General features: G+C 36.9%; 1 protein-coding gene across 3 annotated transcripts in view; it reads left to right on the top strand.

The window, feature by feature from the left end:
• The window catches only part of LOC129281919 (lysosomal alpha-mannosidase-like), a 36,808-nt gene that overhangs the window by 1,079 nt on the left and 12,141 nt on the right, over window positions 1-23,588 (top strand). The window contains exons 2-13 of one of the 3 annotated variants that reach the window (XM_064112917.1): window positions 4,527-4,629; window positions 6,089-6,262; window positions 6,774-6,967; window positions 8,244-8,447; window positions 9,179-9,250; window positions 10,045-10,161; window positions 10,577-10,777; window positions 11,785-11,839; window positions 12,387-12,426; window positions 18,429-18,498; window positions 20,452-20,577; window positions 22,359-22,475. In XM_064112917.1, coding sequence (XP_063968987.1) covers window positions 4,527-4,629; window positions 6,089-6,262; window positions 6,774-6,967; window positions 8,244-8,447; window positions 9,179-9,250; window positions 10,045-10,161; window positions 10,577-10,777; window positions 11,785-11,839; window positions 12,387-12,426; window positions 18,429-18,498; window positions 20,452-20,577; window positions 22,359-22,475 — 1,473 coding nt within the window. Of the gene's footprint in view, window positions 1-4,526; window positions 4,630-6,088; window positions 6,263-6,773; window positions 6,968-7,992; window positions 8,448-9,178; window positions 9,251-10,044; window positions 10,162-10,576; window positions 10,778-11,784; window positions 11,840-12,386; window positions 12,427-18,428; window positions 18,499-20,451; window positions 20,578-22,358; window positions 22,476-23,588 lie in introns of all 3 variants that reach the window. The other 2 variants (XM_064112916.1, XM_064112918.1) reach the window with 2 other exon arrangements.

Here is a 23,588-nt window from a genome sequence, read left to right as displayed (position 1 = left end):
TCACCCTGCAATTATAGCCAGCACACTCAATGCCTCATTCAGAATGCACCTAGAGGGCGCTTTTGCAACATACCTAGTCTTTGCCTTTGCTTATCAAGTTATGAATTGTAATGCAGATTCTAATTATATGCGAGTTTCTTAAATAAGACCTCAAATTTGCTAATTGAGGCTTTTTCTGATCAGGAATTCAATCTTTCTTTGTTATTTCAAATGCCATTTAGTGACTAATGTTTCTTTTTGGTTTTGCTGAGCTGAGATCAACGTTCTCGCTACCACGCGTCATGGTTGGCGGGCGCCGCCAACCCTGAAAATTTTCAGGGCAAATCCGCCAACTGTGAACTTCCCCGACAACCGTGGCCGACAACTGTAAAGCAGGCCTAGATCTACACAAAAACTGAATAATATATTAAAAAATAATCTGCTTTTCAGATCCTAAAATAAACTTGTCGATTATTTCGTCCACGATTTCTTCCCGGGATTTCTTTGACTCACTCACTACTACTAGTGCGCTATATACGATACGACCTCGACTCGAGGCCCTATCTAGCTCTTTTGTGGGAAGCGCGAAGATGTTTACCTCGCATTTGCGTATCGCATTGCTCACATTATTTACGTCTTTAAAATGGTAGTAAATACGCTCAAAAACAAGTGAGGGGAGAGGGGTATCGTGGGTTACTGGCTTGGGCAATGTAATTTAGATTATTACGAATTTCAGTTGATATTGTCACTTATTATGTCAAAAATAAAGTGTGTCAAAATTACTATCAAAATTCGATCGAAATAAAGTTTCATCTCGTCCCAGGCCCCAGCCTTTATAGCTACATCTACATGAATTCATTGAATGCATTTCTGATGACACTGCCGTAGAGCGAATTGAGAAAACTATTCAAAGATCACGTTAATAATGACAAAGCCAATGGAATGGATTGATATAATGTCCAACTCATTTACTTACATCAAAATGATTTATTACCTTTATTACCTTTATTACCGGATCTACTGGAAAAATGCAATTACTTATGCAGTCGTGTTTCCAGGTCTATCACTGTTGCTATCTCCATCTAACTATTAAAATAACGTGTGCCTGTGTGCTGTGCCAGAGTTACTATTCCCAAGGGTGAGTATATTGCACTGCAGACCAAAACTTGTCTAACTGTGACTTGAATCTGTTCAACGTTGATGCAGTAACTATCTCTGCCGGCAAGGAGTTCCAGTCATTTACAACTCTGGCACTGAAAGTATTTTTTCTAACATCCAGTCTGCTTCTCTTCACATACAATTTGCATAGATGTCCACGTGTTTTCTGAGTTGATGCAGATGTAAAGAACATCTCCTTGTTCAAATCATCAATGCCATTGATGATCTTGTACGTCTGTATCATATCCCCTCTTCGCATTCTGTACTGAATGGAAGGTAACTTCAAGGAACGAAGCCTTCTATTTATTCACATTTAAATTCCGATTTTACTCCATTATTTCCAAAGTCTTGATCTCTACATCGATCTTTTGAAACTGTTGATTAATTTCGCGACGGCGTGTCTACCAAGTTCTGTGCCACTGCACTTGCGCTCGCAACGGTCACATTCATAATACAAATCGCACATGGCATCAAAATCCTTGATCCGGGGATCCGATAGTCTTCCAAAATTAGATGGGATCCAAAACTAATTCAATTTGATTTTTTTCATATATTCATTGAATCTGTTATAATTTTCATAATTAGTAATCTTCATTAATATCATTCACATTTTTTATCATTACGACTCATTTTTGAATGTGAGTTATACGTACAGTGTATTTTCATTTGTATTGTTCTTTATTATTCTTTGCCTGCCAATTAAATAATGAGCGCACCTGTCACGGGCCTGATAAATGTTTTTAGTCATCACAGTGAATGATTTATGAATTTGTTGTACAATTGCTTAACTACGATTTAAAATAAAATATCATTTGAAATTAATTTGTGTAAAGGAAAAAAAGAGAACAATGGGGGGTGGCCCTGGGCAATGTAGATGAAAATGATGGGATGTTCGTGACTTTGTGGGGAGGGGATTGTTCGTAGCGAATGAAATTGGTATTCATTTATGGATGTGTCTACTGTGATTGTGGCTGCATAATCTTTATGGCGATTGGAAAATCCACCTTGGGTCGGGAGGGGTACGTGATTCAATAGATTTCGATAGAAGTACACATTCAACAAAGTGGAATTGGCAATTCATTCACAGATATTCGTTTCAAGTACGAATTATTGAAGTTGATATGTGTGAACGTTTTAGAGGATATCGGATATGTATATCGTTTTTTCACGCCCACAATGAGTTGCTAGTATAATTTGAATATCGTTGGATGAATTTTTCAAGTTCACTTATGTCTTTATGTTTTATATCGGAATTGTGCTTTTAATATATGAGTTATATCTTGACAACGTCGTTAGCCTAATTATACTGCGAGTGGGTGATATTTATGAAATGAGTTGGAATGTGAACGAGACGCCCCAAAAGCCGATGGCACGTGATCTAATTAGTATTCACTTTCTGGGTTGAGCCAATCATTGTGCTTGAAAACGGGTTTCCCTGAATTCCCGCCCTTGGAATGTATCCCATGTGTGTGACCTGTTAACCTGTTGTTTGAGTGCGAATCAGCTGATTTCGTGACCTCAAAACTCTTCATGGTGTTTACGCTGGATGGGGGCTATAAAATTAAGAAGATCTTTCTCTTTTATTTGTTTTTAATAAACTGTTCATGATTTTCAAACTTCACCTATAGGCCTAGTGATATTGTGATGCAATTTATTGAATCACTTACCTCGATCATCCCACTCATGGTGGAAAATATACATGTAAAGAAAGATTATTCGGCCGTCATCATCGGTAGAAGTATAGACACGACTATAAAAATGTATTCGCTTCGAATATTGACTTCTTCACCAATCCCACACACACGATCTCAACATCCCCTTGTCATTGTCCACGCCACGACCCCTCCCCTATCGCTCTCTCCCTTCGACCATCCTACAACCCCACCCCTCTTCCTCTCTTTCACACATGCTGTATTTGTAGGCCTACATAATGTATTATGTAAACATAGAAATCTTATTTCCTGTCAATTAACCTATACTTTCAAAACATTTTAAATCGCAGTTAAGAACAACAAATTCGTAATATTAGAGTATTATGAATGACTAAAAATATTTATAAACCTAAACCTGATTGGTCTTCTCTACTCACTAATGCCCCTTTTGTCTCCTTGTTTCTAGTGTTGCTGTAGCTTGTTTGTGGTCTATATTATGGTTGTTCCACTTTATATGTTTGTCATTTTGCCTCCGACGAAGATTCTGCTAGGATCGAAAGCTTAGGCCCCTTTTTGACTTTCTAAAAATATTTATCACGCTCGTGATGAGCACAGCACATTCATTATTTTATAGGTGAGTAACGAACAATACAAATGAACACAGCAATAATTGACAGTGATAAAAGAATCTCGATTGGAAATTATTAGTATAAACATCATCAACAGAAGTCTTATGAGAGTTATAGTTTCAGTGAGTATCGAATAAACCAAACAAAAAACCATGCAAATTATTTAAGTTGGGGACCCCGTCTCATGAATACCGATGCCCATTATTTGGAAGCCTCGGAAGAAAACTTCCGAGGCTTCCAAATAATACCTCGGTCACATTTGCTCTTCGGCGAGTCGAAAACAGCCGTTTTATTCATTTTTATTCAAACCACCTATATTCAGCTGGTACAAAAAATGTAAAAACGGCTGTTATGACTCGCCGTACGGCCGCCGTAGAACAAATGTGACCGAGGTATAAAGTCGGAACAATCTTTGGATTTAGTAAGGGCGTGATGCAGCGCAAGCTCAAAGGGCTACGCATGCGGTCCGTAGATGCAGTCGGTCATTGACATAAGAAACAACACGCATTCACAAAATTAATCGCACTTTCTAAGGATGTAGCTATATCGATCAAAACATTGGACAGTATGGAGTTAATTTATCGATGTAAATAATCTATAAACTGTAAGTATAAAATGAGATTGACTTCAATTTTTAAGTTATCAGTAATTGCCTTTCTGCTTCAATCGCAATTCGCGCAACCGTTACGGCTGTGTGGCCGGAGAAGCATTAAATAGACATAAAATGTGGTGCATTTAGCAGCAATCTAAGCTCGTCGATATTGATATTTTCCCCTCCCGAACCCTCCCCCCGTGCGTGCTTCGCACGCACCGAGGCCGCCAAGCGTCAGAGTGAACCTGGCGAGAACGTTGGCTGAGATAATCATTTTTATCATTGATTGACATTGGGATTTGTTCCCATCTCATGTGATTCACTGTAGATCTAACGTTACAAAGAAAAGAAAAAAAAGTAGGGTCTAAAGTCATGAAATTGATGAGATAAGCTACCAAAGCTATACTGTATCTATGAATTCTGCTTAGATATTGACTGTGTCTTGATTATAAGAGGTATATTTTTTATATTTTGTCTAAGACGCTAATGAATTGCTATGTGCATTTTGTTTTTCAGTCCTGCAATCCAACCAAGCCAGACAGAGTGAATGTTCATCTAGTCCCACATACTCATGATGATGTTGGCTGGCTCAAGACTGTAGATGAATATCTATATGGAGGTATATTTTTCTACATTATAATTGTAGAAAATTCCTTGCAAATCACTTTTTTTTATAAGAAAACATCTTTGCCAGGTTCAGTATTGTAAATGTATGGAGGCTCCACAGACTCTTGTCTCAAATGCAAATTTTGTTTACAGTAAAATCATGATAATTTATTTTTTGAAACTTTAAGGGAGCCTCCTATTTGAATGTACGTCAGTACGGCAATACACCAGACAGTGGCCTGTACTGTTTCCAGAAGAATAATTTTTTTGCAACTAAGGTAAATGGTGGTATTGTTTTACCTGATTGCTAGAAAGCATGAATGCTTGGAAGCAAGCAACCAGAGGACCAACGGCTTAAGGTCCTCAATGAGGGACATGGTAATGAGGATTAATGCCTTACCAAAGGGCATTCGCACACCAACTATTCTATTTGTGTTTTTAATCGTACCATAATGTAGTAATCAAGGGAGTCGGCTTTGACAGGTCAATGGCCTTTCTGACTTCCTACATCCGCTACATTTTATTTTCATTTCTTTTATATTTTGACAATTTTTTATCGCTTATACTGTGATTTTAATTCTTTTACTCCTTTGTTGTTGTATACTTGTACATATGTTTTTAAAGGATGTCAAATAAATAAATTGAAAAAAAAAATTGAAGTGGGAATCAAACCCGGGTCACCGGAATCCAAAACCCCTGCTCTACCGACTGAGCTATCGCACCACCACAAATATATTGCATTTGGTATGAAAGCCATATTCCCAGATTTTTTTACTAACAGAATATGTAAAATCATAAATTTGAGACTTGTTAACTTTTTGGCTGTTGGTCGGAGGGTCAGACAATCATACTTTGTTATGATAATGATTGTATGGCAATTCTAATTGAATATAATTTAAACTTTATTGAAGATACACGTAACTGTAAATTGCATTTTGACCAAAATGGACTTCACTCCATCTCATCTTTAATATTGGATGCTTCTTCGCTTTTAATATTGATCAAAGTGATGATGTTAATGGGGATGCTGACAATAAATAATGTTGATGATGATGATGGTTATGATGATGATGATGATGATGGTGGTGATGAAACAGATATTACGCAGCAGATGATGATGATGATGCAGGTGGTGGTGATGATAAAACAAATGATGAAGATGATGATGATAATGATGATGATGGTGATGATGATGTTGAAACAGATGATAATGGTGATGACGGAGCAGATGATGATGATGATGCTGGTGGTGGTGATGATAAAACAGATGATGAAGATGTTGATGATAATGATGATGATGGTGAAGGTGATGATGATGATGATGAAACAGACGACAATGGTGATGACGAAGCAGATGATGATGGTGGTGGTGGTGATGATGAAGATGATGATGATAATTATGATGGTGATAATGAAACAGATGATGATGATTTGGATTGTATAACAGTAATCGCACTATATCTTTCTGACAGCCAATAACAGCATCCAGCATGCCGGAGTGCAGTACATCCTGGATTCTGTCATCTCAGAGCTTGCAAAGGATCCCGGGAGGCGATTCATCTATGTTGAGACGGCATTCTTTGAGAGATGGTGGCATCAGCAGGACGAGAAAACACAGTATCAAGTCCGACAGTTTGTCAATGATGGTGAGACTTACATCTCAGAAGTATACTGATCTCTGAACCTACCTTATTATTCTAGGATATTGTAATGCCTTCCTCACAACTGAAGATGGTTGGGGAGGCAAATTATGATTTCAGGTCGTCCGTCCTTCCATTGTGTCGTCATTCTCACAACAACAAAAGAATTTTGTGACCCATCCAGTTCAAACTTTTTCCAAGTATGCATCTGGCCTCTGGGAGTTGAGATCATCTCAGAAGGTTTTTGGGTCCCAAGGACAATGGTCAAGGGTCACAGAGGTCATTGTGAAAATGATGGACAGGTCAGCTTTAAACTTGGTAGTGAGAATGTTGTGATAAGATTATGGGTCGATAAGGTCAAGGCTCAGAGAAGAAATTACAAGTTTCAAGTTCTCATGATAACTAAAAGAACTGTTTCATTTATCAAATTCAAACTTGGCTCATGTGTGAATTTTAGATTGATTTTGCTCTCATCTGACTTCAGAGTCACTTAACAGATTGTCGCATTTTATTTCAGGTCGGCTTGAGTTCATCAACGGAGGATGGAGTATGAATGACGAAGCTTGCACCCATTACAATGCCATCATTGATCAGATGTCCGAAGGCCTGAGATTCCTTCTAAATACCTTTGGAAAGTGTGGCATCCCAAGGGTGGCTTGGCACATTGATCCCTTTGGACACTCAAAAGAACAGGCCTCCCTCTTTGCTCAGGTGAGTACCAAAACATGAACAGTAAATAATTGTGACACATAGAGGAACTTTAAAACTACCAAACGGGTATTGACATAGTATTTTCTTTTCAACAGTTGTTCATATTTTGATTGTCTGAAGATGTAGTATGGTTTTGCTCCGGAATGATTGGTAGCGTTTTTGTTCCTCACAGTTTACAATATTTAATGATGTGATTTTTACGTAATAAATGGACTGAATTGAATTCGATGGTGTAACTAGACCATGCCCAAGATATGGTTCTCATATTTAAAAAATATCCTGGAGCACATTCCTTGGCGAGGCGAGCTCCTTAGAGGACAATCTTACTTTAATACCCCCCTTCGGGGACAACTTGTCAGTCAACATTGGCCCAGGACCTCTTGATTAACATGTTATGTATGAAGGCATATTTGTCTATTCCTCTGCACGATTGGTAATAATATATTTTTTTTTCAGAGAAAACATCTTTTGCCTTTTTATTCATTCATTTTCATTGAGAAAAAAAAAAATCATCTTTTCAATGCAAGTATGACATGTTTCGTGATTTTCTATGCTTTAATCAAGTATAGTGTAGCTAGATATTATTACAGTTTTAAATATTGCCATGCTAGTTTTAAAATAAACCTTGCTTTTATCATGTGTAGCATGCTTTCTAGAAATAAATTTCCATTCTGTAATAACTTTTCATGCTTGCTTAACATACTCATTGCTAATTTGATTATATATTAGGGCATTTCTTTTTGAGGTTTGTATTTATTTGAATCAATGGTGATTGTATAATAAGTAGAGTAGGAATTATTTATTAGTGAATTTGTTTTCTGTTAGAATGAAGAAAATGCTATTAAAAAAATCTTTCCACCTTCTGTAGTGATGTCTTCAGCAACTACAAGTTTATTTCACGATTAGTCAAATTATTCCTATCACTAGTAGTAAGCAATCATGCACAAACCTACCATCCTTGCTATATGTTTTTCCTTCCATTATTTCTCTGCTCCATTTCATCCCAAACCATTAACATCCATCAGATGGGTTTTGATGGCTTCTTTTTTGCGAGGCTCAGCTACAACGACAAACTCCACCGTCTGAACACAAAGAGAATGGAAGAGATCTGGCATGGCAACCCAAGCATCGGAAGTTCTTCCGATCTCTTTTTTGGCACCCTCTATGCCCACTATGGTCCACCCACAGGATTTTGCTTCGACCAGAGCTGCAGTGATCCTCCCATACAGGTAGATTATGTGTTGTGACCTTTGACCTTTCTGTTTGTGTTTGGTAGATGGGGTTCGATGGTTTCTTCTTTGGAAGGCTAAGTTACAATGATAAGCTTCACCGGCTGAATACAAAAACCATGGAACAGGTCTGGCATGCTAATGACAACCTTGGTAGCCCAGCTGATCTTTTCTTTGGTGCCCTCTATAATGGATACGGTCCGCCGCCGGGATTCTGCTATGATAGAGGATGCAGTGACCCGCCGATGCAGGTGAAAGCTGTGGAGAGGTGGAATGAGAAAAGTTAGAAGAAAAAAAATAGAATATATAAAAAGAGATGAATAGGAAAAGACAGGAACACTGAGACTGAGAGAGACATAGAGAGAGAAAACAAGAGGAAATGAAGTGATTCAATTAGCAAGAATATGAAAGAGAGAGATGAAGAGACAGAGACAGGGCCTTGGGAACAAATGGTTTAAATTTTAGGAGAGAAAAAAAAGTTTGGCTGTAAAAAGAAGGTGAGTGAATTTTTTTTCCAGGAAAAATTTGAAAAGCAAAAAAAAAAACACAATGTACATCATTTTGGTTACATATCTGCCATTTAGCTGCCATTTAGCATACCTACCAGATTTCCAAGGGGTGCTGCCTATGGAAAATAACACATGCAGCATCCCAAAGGAAAGCAACCCCGCTTTCCAGGGCTATGGACAGAGAGGGAGCGTGTGGGAGACAGACAGAGAGATGGAGAGAACAAAAGAGGGAATGATAATAATATAAAGGAGGGAATGTGTTTGATAAAATAAATCTTCATGTTTTAGTCGGGTTCACGTACATAAGTACAGATACATTCTTAGACTTTGTTTAAGTTATCTCATTTAGTATAAATATTGTAAAAATAAGAACAAGGACATCATCATTATCAAAATGTATAACAAGATGAAACCACTTCAGCCATCCTACCCTTAACTAGTTGGGAATAAGAATTTACTTGTTTATATTTCAGGATGACCCAAGACTATTTGACTATAATGTTGATGAGCGTGTAGCAGCATTCACAAAGTATGCAAAGGACCAGGTGAGGAGTTTATTTAATTTTAGCTCTTTGTTTTGTTTGTGGTTTTATTGTGGAAATTTGTGGCTGATTTTGCTATAGCATGCATTTTCCATAGACACCAGCCTGCATATTTTGGGCTCCATCTCCAATGTGTTAATATCTTATGTTTTTATTCTTTTATTTGTTATTTTATTTGTACTGTTTTAAATTAATTGAAACTTTTTTTGTTTTAAAGTCTTTATGACAAAATTCAATTCACTTCAATTCAATTCAAATTCATCTAAAAAAATTAGGTAAAGGCAAACATCAAAATCACCATTGCCTACTGAACTGGAATAGTCCCTATATAAAGGCGACCGCACACCTTACAGTTGGTCTACGACCCCATTTCAGAATAAAATGTAGTAGAATTTGATGCTAACAAGTAACATTGAGACTTGGAATATCTTACTGTGTAATGTTCTAAATACCTATGTTCAAATCTGTGACTATGCTATCATCCTTCTTAGAATAAAAGCGAATTTAATATCTAGTCGTAATGACGTCATAGCAGTCGTACGATTGGCTACAATTTTAAACTAATTTGGCCTTTACTCTGAAATGAAGGCTTGCAATCTTTCAAAATGGTTATATTAGTATTCTTTCAATTAATCTTAACCTCAAATAAAATGATATGTTCCATTCACATTGTCAGAAAATGAGCAAAATACGATTTGTTCCAAAATCAGATCGCGAACAGGTGTGCGGTGGCCTTAAGACCTATGGCAATTACAGAATTGATGGGAAATGGTTCATCTTTTTTTGTTGTGTTGCAGGCAGCGTTCTTCCAGACGAATAACATCATCATGACGATGGGATCTGATTTTCAATATGAGAATGCAAACGCTTGGTACAAGAACCTTGATAAACTCATCAAATATGTCAATGCTAAGGTAAGGTGGTGATGGTGATGATGATGACGATGATGATGATGGTGGTGATGATGATGATGATGACGGAGATAATGATGAGGGTGATGATAATGATGATGATGGTGAAGATGATAATGATGATTTTGATGATAGTGATGTGTAAATAGTTATGATTATTGTGATGATGGTGATGATGATGGTGATGATGTTTATGGTAGAGTCAAAAGGCTTTGGAAAAAGGAATAGTCCCAAGACCCTAACAAAGACTATTATTTCGCGCTGGCCTTCAGTTTCAAAGTCGATGAGTTTACTGATTTCTTCACATGTGATTAAATGCTATGACTATCCTACAATGGACAAGACAAATGGCTATCACCATATTTATTCATTTTATAATCTTTGCATGCATTTGATGCTATTTTTCTTTGATATTTAGGAGGATGAGACAGGTATCCATCTACTTTACTCCACCCCATCTTGCTACGTCTACAACCTGAACAACGCTAACAAGATATGGACGACCAAGAAAGAAGATTTCATGCCCTACGGTGACGCCCCTCATAACTTCTGGAGCGGGTATTTTGTGAGTCGTCCGTCCATCAAGGGCTACGTCAGGGAATCAAACAATATCCTTCAGGTATAAATAGGGAGACCGCAAGATTTTTCTATCTCATCAACCACTTCATTAAACTGTCTTGATTTTTTTTAGATCTTGATGAAATTAGTGCAAAATAGAAATCTACCAAATTTCATAGTAATCCATGAATCGGTTTTTGAGTAATAATCAAATAAATTTAGAATGAAATTCAACCAAATGCTCCCAATAGGCTCTGTAGTATAATTTGTCACAACACACACACAGCTGAAACACATGACCACACACAGAGTGCAGATATTTTGTGTGCAGTTTTTCATCGGGATTTCTGGAGTAGTGGGGAAGGGTATTTTAAAATCAATTCTGACACTTGATCCTAAAGAAAAATGAGTATCTCCATTGGATTTGCCACTAACAATACTACAAAAACCTGCTGGTTTACAAAAATATGGTACATTAATTCACAAGATACAAGACTTTGAACTTCCTTTTTTAATGCCATATCAAAATTATGGTAGTAACCAAATGTATACTAAGTAGGTTATTTGGAGCATTTCATTCTCTTTGATTTGATACTAAAATCATTAAATAAAGATCAATAAAGTTCATATGTCAGAAATGCGTTGAACTTTGATTTTGCCCTCAAAACCATGACCATTTTTGGCTGTGTGAATGCGGTGAAAAGGGCGAACTTTTTGCTCTGTGTGCAGTCACCCTCGTATAAAAAGACTAGTAATTTTTATTTTGTTTTACCATAAGCTAGGGGCCTACTTGCGACAATTAAAACAAGAGTAGGGGTTGTCTACAAAGCACTTGTTTCGATTTTGTCAAGCAATGGACAGGTCCTAGTTATGGAGAGGTTAGAACAAAGATTCATGATAATAAGCAATGGAGGAGCATAGTGGCCAATCCCTTTCAAATTGACAGCACTAGATGACAGTGATAATTTTTAATTCTTAATGGGATAATTTCTAGTCTAGTGCCAGGCAGTGTTCTATGGCATATAACAAACATGGTACTGAGATAGGAATTTTTTTCTTCTGCTGCAGGTTTGTAAACAGTTGGAGTCTCTCAAGAATACACAGTCATCATCAGAAAGTCTAAGTAAGTAAAAAATAACAAAACAAAGTTTTTTTATGGGCCCTTGTTTCACAGAAAGTAGTATCCTGAATTAGAATTAAAAGGAGGTGACACAAAGTTTGCTCTGACGACAATTGCTCCTGGCATTATTTCATCAAAGATGTAGGGTTAGGATTATGGTTGCAATAGAGTTTTATGTTAGGTTTAGGATATGGTGTAGTGTTAAATCCAGGGTAGAAGTTGGTCATTCCATTAGTGTGTGGAATTTACAGCAGAGCAATACAGCCGGAGCAAATGTCATAGATCCTATAAGGAAAGTGCATTTTTTCATTTGAAGGAAAGGTACTAATTATTGCAGAAAGAATTTTCTACATGCACTGGGAATTTATTTCTTTTCTTTTTCAGAAACTTTATTTCCTGATGTTAGGGGTCTTGGAAGGAAATGACAGGATTTTGAAATGGCTGAATAGATTCTTTTGGATTCTGAAATAGTGGAATTCTTAATAATATTTTGTGATTGATTTTGATGAAATTTCGGTATTTATTTTGGTTATGTTTTATTTCTTAACAGGAGAAGCCATGGCTGTTGCCCAGCACCATGATGCTGTCACGTAAGTTTCCATGCTTGTAGTCTCATTATAGCATTATAGCTTAAAAGTCAAGTCCACCTCAGGAAAATTGTTGGGGTGAACATTCCCTTTAACTACTTCATCCTGCAATTCCTATAGGCTTTACAAAGTAATGAGCAAATGAAGATCAGAAAAATTGTTGAAAAATACTTGTCTGTTTATAATGTAGTCCCACTTGTTGTTTTGTGTGTTAGTTACATCAGGAAAGCATGTGTAATTAAACAAATATAATTTCAAGCAAACCTATGTTATTTGAATTAACCCTTTGCGTGCGACGGGCTTCCACAGAAGCCCAGCGAGTCGTTCACTTAGCTACGACGGGCTTCTACAGAAGCCGAGATATGTTTGGTTTAATTCAATGAAGTTTTTCAGCTTTTTCGTAATTGTTATGTACTAAAACCTCTGCCACTATTTCCTTTATAAACCTATTTCGATAACAGATTGAAAAAAATATACAGCTACGTGGGGAAAAATCCCGAAAATAGGAAATCATTTCAACTTTACCCGATTTTTTCGTTGGAGTCTGACGGGGAAGATAAATTTTGTGACGAGCACGTACGCGCGCGCACAAGGCCTGATCACGTGATTTGTTCTGATCACGTGATTTGACCCATATCGTTGTTCTGATAGATATATATACGCTAATTATAACATCTTTTCTGCAAGATCGTCACGTAATAAGCTACGCGTTTATTCACCATTTTCGTCTTATTTGTTTAATCAAGAAGATATCACTCTAGATAGAATGATATCTCCTTGGTTTCATCGATCGATTGTATTTTCAGAAAAACAAAAAGCTTGTAATGTCTTAGTACTTTGAGCTGATCTCGGTGCACTTTTGAACTTTTTCCCTCCCCATCATCCCCCTTCTTATTATTTTTGTCTACTATTCTGAAAAAAAACGAGAAAAGAAAGCAGTTAAGCACACCATTCATCTTCTGCTCTTTTCAAAAGGGAAACGTCCATGTAGTTCATGATATCGGCACTACCCGAACAAAAGAATGTTTGGGCGGCCACTCAAACAAATTCCTTCCGAAAAGAGCAGGATACAGATGGTCAACGCCCCGAACAAAAGGAAGATTAGTGTTTATCGGCAGGATGACCAATTGAATGCTTTTCGTACTTAGCAATACAAAAAGCATTTATTTCGACCAACATACCGTATCTAAAAAAAAGATTGTCTCATTTATACCTTGGTCACATTTGTTCTACGGCGGCCGTACGGCGAGTCGAAAACAGCCGTTTTAACATTTGTTTGTACCAGCTACATATCGGTGGTTTGAATAAAAATGAATAAAACGACTGTTTTCAACTCGCCGTACGGCCGCCGTAGAGCAAATGTGACCAAGGTATTACTGACAACACAGGTGCTTATGACATCCGTCAGTGATTCATTTTGCATAAAAGCGCTACCCCTCGGTGATGATGCATATAAGGATGAACGAAGAATCATTTAGGGAAATCATAGAAAAAATATGATCAGATGTCACGGAGAACGAGAGTGAATGAGAGACAGAGACAAAAGGGGGAATAGACAAGTGCGCTTTTGCTAAAATTCCATGAATATCTACTTAAACGAATAACAACATGACTTTATTTTTTGGTCAGATTACTTTTTAAAAAATCCCACAACGTTTGTTTGTCGCAACTCGGTCCCCAGACCCTTGCCAAACTGATGACTTTTTATCATTATTCTTGTTTGACCTTGCCCCCCCCCCCCCCCCCGATGGAAATGTTCTGATCTACACTCTAATATTGCTTTTTTTCTCCTCTCTCCGATTTTCTGTTTTTAATTGCGAGTAACGCGGTAGAAAAGATAAGAATAAAGACCGTCCTGGCCAGTTTTTTCCCCCTTACGACCAAAAAAAAAAAAAATCGCATTTGGGGCGCTTACCATGGTTAGCATCTAAACCAAAATATTTGGAAAAAGATGTTATACAGGGACAGCAATGTTTTTTTATGGTGCAGGGGTTATAATAATAATAATAATACAGGTATATTTACCCAGGGAAGCCGCTTCAGTTCAGGGTTGAGCTGTGGGACGGGGGTGAAGCGGCAAAAAAAAAAATCACAATTTGTTAATTCATGTCATTTTACAGAATGAATTTATAATAGGTTAGGTTTTAGAAGCTCTTCATCTTATTTCCTTTTCTCTCTCATTGAAAACTTTTGCATTGAAAAGTTGCCGGAAACATAATCACTTCAAATGATAATACCAATAATGAACTAAAAGTTTCCTCGCGCGAAATGGAGGAAATAGAATGATACAGGATGACAAATTGTTTGTCTGGCGTGTCACCCGATAGAACCCTCTCAATCCTACAAACTTTTATTCATGTGTGACCTACACCCCCCCCAAAAAAAAATGTTGATACCGACCCAAATTTTATTGATTTTCCTACTTTTTCGCCAATTTCTTTCTTCTTTTTTTTTTTACCGGCGAATAGCGTGGTAGAAAAGATTCATAAAGGAAAACAAATTGTTTCCGTTACTGCAAAAAAACATTTTGGGCGCTTACCCTGGTTAGCATCAAAACCAAAATATCTGATTTTTAAAAATAAAAAACAGGGGCCACTGAGCGTTTTTGATAATGGAGGGGTTGAGCTGAATGTGGGAGGGAGTGGACCGGCCAAAAAAAATCATAAATTTATATAGACTTCGGATTTTTTGTGTACATGTTTGCTGAAAGGGGCCGGTGAGGACTGAAACTTCCTACCAACTCCGCTGCCTCTGTACTATGAGATTGAACGATTAAAACGATAGAGACAAAAATGAAATATAACTATTGTGAATGTTTTTTTAATGATTTATTTATTACTTTGTTTTCGGCTGTGAAATCAAGGAGACAATATAACAAAACGAAGGAGATAATCGAACAAAACGAAAGAACAAATAAAAAAAATAAACACTTATGATTACGGATGCTATAATTTATTCAAGAAAAATTACTTTCTCTTACTTTCAGTAATTGCTATCATTGGCTCTTTTTGAGGGAATAGTAAGATAAAGAAAGAAACGTAGAAAGTGACAAGAAGAGAGTTGGAAGGTATGATTTCAGACTTACAATTTTAGTCATTTCTATTCCTTTTAACACTTTGAAATAATTTCAGGATATTACAAATCGAATACCGGTGCGCAAACTTCAGAAACAAAATTTTTTTATCATTATAATAGCTGCATGGAAAATCGAATTAAATGAGACTGAGACATAAAATTTATGAACAAATCTAAAAAAGAAAATTACTTTTAGTGAAATATTGAGGCCTCTGTTTTGCCATAACCCTAAGCCCCAAGTTCACAAAAAATAGTTTAGTTGTGCATTTTTATACGATGATGATGTTATCAATATAGAAAATGGAAGATGATATAGAATTTATTGTGAAATGACAGTTACAAAAGTAATTTTAAAAGGTTTTTCGAGACATTATTTGAGAAACTGGGGGAAAAAACCCCAAAATTTCGACTTGATGACCACGATGCAATAGAACGAGAGGCCCACAAATCCAACCATCTCCGATACAAGTTGGCAAAAACGAGGCATTCTCTCGGAACCGTTTCCGATGAAGAGAGAGAGATGTAATCTAAAACGACAGGTACTGCGAAGAAAAAATCAGAAAGGATTGAGGGGGATGGGGGCGGGTATATACCTCGTAATCCAAATCGGGAAGAAGGAAGACGATACAGATACAATTTAAATGAGAAGAACTCAGAGAAAAAAAGGTGTAGAAGGGCATGAAGGGAGGGGATATAGAAAGACGATAGATATAAGGGAATGAAAGCGGTAGATAATACATTCGGTTACAGGTTAGAAACCAAAGAAAGGGAAAACGATTTTATACCGTTTTATAAATACATTATACATGTACATTTTACATTGACAAATGCGCAATAATTCTAACAAATTTACCATCCGCCAGTCAAATAGAAGGATTTCAGTACCTTTCAAGTGTTATTGAAAATTTGTAAACAAATTTTATATAAAATGGGCCCCTGGTAAATTTTTGAACCCCCCCCCCCGCTTTCTCTCGTTCTCTCATCCGATATTGCTCTTATTTTTGTCTTCTATTTCAAAGGAAACAAACAGAAAATAAAGAAATTTAGAACACCGTTTATCCTCTGCTCTTTTGAAAATGAAAACGTCCATGCAGTTCTTGGTCTCGGCACTCCCCAAACAAAAAGAAAGTCATGGCGGACGCTCAAACAAATTCCTTATGAAAAGAGCATGGGGACAAATAGCCAACGCCCTGAATAAAAGGAAGATTAGTATATCCACCTACAAAAAAACACGTTTGTTTGACGTGTCCCGACAAACCCCTCTCAATCTTACACCTACCCCTCCCCCTAAAAATGCTATTGATTTTTTTTCCAGTTTCTTTCTTCTTTTTTTTTGGTCTTTTGTTTTTCTGGCGAATAGCGTAGCAGAAAAGGATCCATATAAAGAAAAAATAAAGACAGGTTGACCTTATATTTTTTGGGGGGCGCTTACCCTGGTGAGAATCAACACCCAAATATTTGAAAAAGATGTATAAATAAATTTAATTTAGATGCTACAATTTCAATAGATAAAAATAATTTACTTTCTCTCATTGTGACGAACAGTAGTCGTTAGCATGGTTATTTTGGAGGGAAAAGGGAGATAGAAAAATGAAACGTAGAACGAGACGAGGAGAGCGTTGGTGGGAGGTATGATTTCAGATCCACTATTTGAGTCACATTTACCCCCTTCGCTCTTTGAAATTGCAACAGGAAAACAAATCGAAGACTGGTATGCAATCTTCAGGAACAAAATTATTTTTTTATTACAAACTATAATTCATGAAAAGAAGAAACCAAAGACGATTTTTAGTGAAACATTGAGGCCACCGTCTTAAAGCCCAGAAGCCAAAAATCACAAAATAGTTTCGGACTTTCGTTGCGCAGCATCATCATCGTACTTGCAAGGGAATATTCACCCTTTTTTATTTATTCTGGAAAATAAAGGAATTTGGTATGCTGTGATTTCACCCAAAACGGATTATCGTCGTAATTATACACTTTGCAAATGATCTGTATACAAGGGGGTAAAGAGACCATTCATGAGTAGCGTGACAATTGGCAATGAAAAAAAGCACCAGATCAGACAACAAAGCGGTATCGATCGAACCCGACTTGTCCGCGCGTGCTGATTGCCCTTACGCATTTTTGTACACAGTGCCTATTGACTTGGGGAAAAGCGAAGATTTTACCAAATAACACGACTTTTTCCTCGTAAATTTCTTAACTATTCTGTTGATTTAAGAAGCGAGACCTTTAGTTCTAAAAAGAAAATTGTCTGATCTTTCATCTTTACATTTACTAAAAATCCTGAAAATACTTCAGTTTGGCGCAATTAGCAATAGATTAGGAAAATACCGCCACAGATCCAAATACCAGCAATGTACAAAAACGGCTCCGCCGCAGGGAGAGGTATCCGGTTTCGCGGGCCCGCGCGCAAAGGGTTAAACTTTATTTGTCTAAATAAGCATTGTGGAATATGATAAACACTTTAGGATTGCTTCCAACCATTTCTTATCAAAATTAGATTTCTAAACCAGATTTTGAATTTAGCTTTAATAGTTTTCCTTTTGGGGATATTGATTGACTCTATCGTACTGAATTCGTATCAAAATGAAGTATGAAACTATGACTTTGCATAAGGGAAGAATAGAAAGGAACATAAGCATCTACTGTATTTAAGAAAACTTAGTGACCCACTCGTATAGCAACCCATTTTATGATTTAATCCTATTTGTTGAAGAATTGCCACTTTATTACCAACATAAATTATTAAAATTTCATTATTTGATAATAGAAAATTTTGTTTTGTCAATAAATGAATATTTTTGGACCAAAAAATTTAATTCTTCATATATAAAGAAATGTGAACAAGTGATAACATGGCTTGCCATACACTTGTGAAAAAGAAACATGGCTGTTTAACTCTCTTATTTGTATTGTATTTGCAGTGGCACAGAGAAGCAGCATGTAGCAGATGATTATGCTAAAAGACTCTCCATAGGTAGAGTGCAATGTCAGGTGAGTATACTGACTTATGATGATGATGATGATGATAGTAATGTAGTTCTTGTATAGCGCATATCACATTAAGACATAACACCCTTATGCTCTTCCAAAGGTCTTGGATAGTATTAACCTGGCTATAGCCCCACAGCCTTGTACAGCACGGAAGTATTTCCAGGCGGGTGTTTCATAAAGCTGTTTGTAAGATAAGAGCGACTTTAAGAACGACTGGTGATCCTTTCTTATGCGCTAAACCGTCGCCAATGAATATACCATTTACCACAAGAAAGGATCACCAGTCGTTCTTAAAGTCGCTCTTAACTTACGAACAGCTTTATGAAACACCCACCGGGAATGAATTCCTTCCACGTACCCATTCACCTCACCTGGGTTGAGTGTAGTCTGCTGTGCAGACCCTTCTCTCGAGTTAAGGGTCTGAATGTGCAGCCTACTCATGCCTTGTGTACTGAAGGCCCTCTCATTTGAAACATCAAGTTTTGGATGTGCTAGTCTTTGCATGGGGACACACTTGTTGATCAAAGTTTCAATCAGGGTCTGTGCCTGCAGACTAGGTTGAGTGCACCACAATGTGGATCATCAACTTGCCGAAGGAAATTATGCCATGGCTGGGATGATAATGATGGTGATGATTATAGTAATAACAATAGTGATAATAATGATAATAATAATAATAATGATAATGATGAAAATAATGATAATGATGATAATAATGATGTTGATCTACTACTACTACTACTACTACTACTACTACTACTACTACTACTACTACTACTACTACTACTACTACTACTACTACTACTACTACTACTACTACTACTACTACTACTACTACTACTACTACTACTACTACTACTACTACTACTACTACTACTGCTGCTACTGCTACTACTACTACTACTACTACTACTACTACTTCTACTACTACTACTGCTGCTGCTACTACTACTACTACTACTGCTGCTACTGCTACTACTACTACTACTGCTACTGCTGCTGCTACTGCTACTACTACTGCTACTACTACTACTACTACTACTACTACTACTACTACTACTACTACTACTACTACTACTACTACTACTACTACTACTACTACTACTACTACTACTACTACTACTACTACTACTACTGCTGCTGCTGCTACTGCTACTACTACTACTACTGCTACTGCTGCTACTGCTGCTACTACTGCTGCTACTACTGCTACTGCTACTACTGCTACTACTGCTACTGCTGCTACTACTACTACTACTACTACTACTACTACTACTACTGCTGCTACTGCTACTACTACTACTACTACTACTACTACTACTACTACTACTACGACTACTACTGCGACTGCTGCTGATACTGCTACTACTAGTACTACTACCACTACTACTACCACCACCACCACCACCACCACCACCACCACCACCAACACTATATGTGGAACTGTTTGCAGAAATGACCAGAGCATTGCGTAGACTGTGATAGTTATTGCTAAAAGTCACCAGGGGCCTGTAACACAAAGCTTAGCAATGATCGTGACCACAGTGTACAATTGTGAAATCAATCGTACGATTAATTGCTAACCTTTGTGTTACGGGCCCCAGAGGACCGTTACACAAAGATTAGCAATGATCGTGACTACAATGTACAATTGTGAAATCAATCGTACGATTAATCGCTAACCTTTTTGTTACAGGACCTAGGTAATGTTAATGAAATATCAAAAGATGTCTCAAATTGGGTTTGGAGAATATTAGACCTCTGTTAATCACTTTAATGTCATTTTTCCTTCAGATATAGCTGTTACCTCTTGCTGTTACCTTTAACTAAAATTCATTGTAGGAGCTCAAATCACTAGCTTGCTGCATCCTCTTAAAATCAACACCAAACTTGCAATCAAATATTGAATCCTTTAATGTTATTAATGTTCGTCTGTTCCTTTGTTTGATACAGGCATTGATCAGTGAAGCAATCTCAAGTGATATTTCTCAAAGGTCTGGTTTCAACATGGCCGCCACCTCTGATCATTGTAACTACGTCAACATCAGCATCTGCCCAACCTCGGAAACACAAAATTCTGTAAGTCTTGAAGGAACACTAATAGAAACTATAAATGCCATTGTTTTGACTGAGAACCAAGTGCATTAGGTATAAGTACAGCAGCAACAGAAGTGGTCAGGCTTTACTGTCAATAGTTATTTTAGATTAAAGAGTCTCAGGTAAAACCACTTGTGTTTGCAGCATGCATGTTGTATGTACGCGATAATCAAAGACTGAGCTCTCACTGCATATAAGCATATTTTGCATTGAAATTCATAAATTTCATATTAAAAAGAATCTGTTCTTTTCATTCGTGCAATGGACAGAATACTTAATTTGGTGAAAGATGGAATGAATGACCCATGGATCATTTCATCTTTCACCTCATGAAGTATTCTGTCAAATGCACTCATAAATATTCATTATTTGTATACTATCAATATTTATATTAGATTAGAGAGTCTCTGCCACCTGTATATAAGTTGATTCCTATGGATGCACTTCACCGAATACAACTCATATGTTGCTATTTGATTACCAAGATAGATTTCTGGATGTTTAGATAGTTTTTGAAATAATTTTTTTTTCTACTCACTGTGTCCTACCCCTTAAAGAAATTCCAGGTTTCATCTTTGAAGTGACATAATCTTTCATTAATAATAATAATAATAATAGCCAATATTTATATAGCGCTTTTCCCAGAATGGCTCAAAGCACTCAAAGCACCCTGGTCATTGGATTCATTTCAATCCTGCACGAAAAGTGCACAATTTCCACTCCCTGGGGAGCATTCCTTGCATTCATCGCAGCCTCATTATGGCGCTGGCAAATTCAAACATACAATATCTTTCACATCCTACCGGGTACCCATTTAGCACCTGGATCGAGAGTGGCAAAGTGTGGATTAACGCCTTGCCAAAGGACACTAGACCGCGGTTGGATTCGATCACACGACCCTCTGTTTACAAGGCGAGAGTCAGAACCACTACATCACGGCTCTTCCACTTTTCATTCAGAGTCAATATTCTTGTTGGGTGCCAAATAAGATTTTCAATCAATTTGATTCCTGTCATTAGCTAAAGTTAAAATTCAATCTTTGTAGGATTATTTCTTGTTTTTAACAAGCATCTGAGAGAAAAAGTTTACTATTTGTCAAGTACTGAGAGAAAAAATTCTTGGGTTGGGCAAAATGGATGCAGCGAGAGGAATATAGAGGGCAGAGTGGAAAGAGAGAGAAAGATATAGCCAGTATAAAGATAGGGGAGGGGAATACAATATTTCTGTGGGAAGGAAACACGTAATTAGAGGAAAGGGACGAGGATTGATAAAAGGAAGATGTAAAATGAGATAAATAAGAGAGTAAGGAGAGAAGAGAAGAAGAAACAAAAGGGAGAAGCTAGAGAAAGGATGCAACTGAGAGGGTGGAAGAGAGAATGAATTGTAGGTAAAATTTACATTTTTTTGTTTTGATCAATATAGATTTGTTGAATTTCATAAGCAATTTCATAAGTTTGACTATGTTTGTTATCATTATCATGACAAACCGATGTGTTGGCTCAGTTGGTACAGCATCCGTCTCACAACCGGGAGGTTGGGAGTTCAAACCTCGGCCATGTCAGACCAGAATATGTTAAAAGATGGTAGTTGCTGCTACCCTGTTTGGCGTTCAACGATTAACGGGATAGAGCCTCGTAGATCTGGCGCTGCACAGCGGCTGCCGGGCCCACGATCAATTGAGCAAAGCTAACTTTCTGAGTACTTCATTTCATATCTATTTCGAACAATGAAATATGGATTTTCATTTTCATTTTACCTTTCAGTTCACAGTGGTGGTATACAATCCTCTTGGTCGATCAGTGATGTCACCGATCAGACTACCTGTCAATCAAGCTGCTTACACTGTTATGGGTCCGAATAATATGACGATGACTAGTCAGGTAATTATCAAACAATATCTGGGCCCAGTCTTACAAAGAGTTATGATTAATCCGATCAACCACAACTATGGAAATCCAGCAACAGCGACATCTGAAATGGACATATGTTCAAAGTATTTTCTGGATATGATGTATATTCATATAATCATTACTTTCTTGACAATTCAGTGTGCTTCTCTTTGTTTACAAAGGACATTGTGAAAATTTCCCAGAGAAAAAAATTATGACATTAATGGATTTCCATATAGTTTAGGTTGATCGGATCAATCGTAACTCTTTGTAAGATGGGGCCCAGCTCTCTTCATGCCATTTTCTTTGATGTTTTCATCCTTGGGATGCTATCACAGTTGCTCCCATATTGAACTTAATCCCATTAAAAAAAAAAAACACTTGCTAAGAACACCACAAACAGTTTCTATACCAAAAATTAAAACATTTTGAGCTTTATTTAGGGAGTTAGAGGAAAAAGTATAATTTTGCACACTAATTATGCATTAAATAGCATAATCACTTAATAGCAATTTGCATGAAATAAATTACTATACAATTTTGTAGATTTGTCCCAGACAACCTGCATGCCAATTTTCAGCGCAATCACGTGGTCGACGGCTGATATGAACTCCCCAAATACCCGTCCTAGATAGGGTTAAGCCATGGTCATATCTGGTCTAAACATGTGGGAAGGCAAAAATGTAAAAAAAAAAATTACATTGTATATGTCTAAGGTTTATTGAGCTTTTTAAAGATGCTTCAATGATGAAGAATGATGAACTGTTCTAGCTTCTTAATACAGATAGTTATCATTGTAAATAGATTTTTATTATTCTTGTTTTGTTTGTATGTTTGTTTTTATCATCAGTATTTTTGCTACAATATTTTATCATTTTATATCTTATCTTATATTATTTTTGTTTTGTTTGTATGTTTGTTTTATCAATATTTTGCTATAATGTGTTACATGTATATCTTCCTTTGGTTATGTTATGTTCTTATATCAATTTCATCAAGGGGCCCCTTTCACAAGCTCTGCTTCTATGGGGTCCTAAACCTTTCATGTTATATTCTCTTTGCCAACCTTTGTACTAAATATTTGTATTATATCACTTGATTGGT

The sequence above is a fragment of the Lytechinus pictus genome, chromosome 18, assembly GCF_037042905.1.
Source record: "Lytechinus pictus isolate F3 Inbred chromosome 18, Lp3.0, whole genome shotgun sequence".
Taxonomy (NCBI): Eukaryota; Metazoa; Echinodermata; class Echinoidea; order Temnopleuroida; family Toxopneustidae; genus Lytechinus; species Lytechinus pictus.
This window is presented reverse-complemented; position numbering and strand designations above follow the sequence as displayed.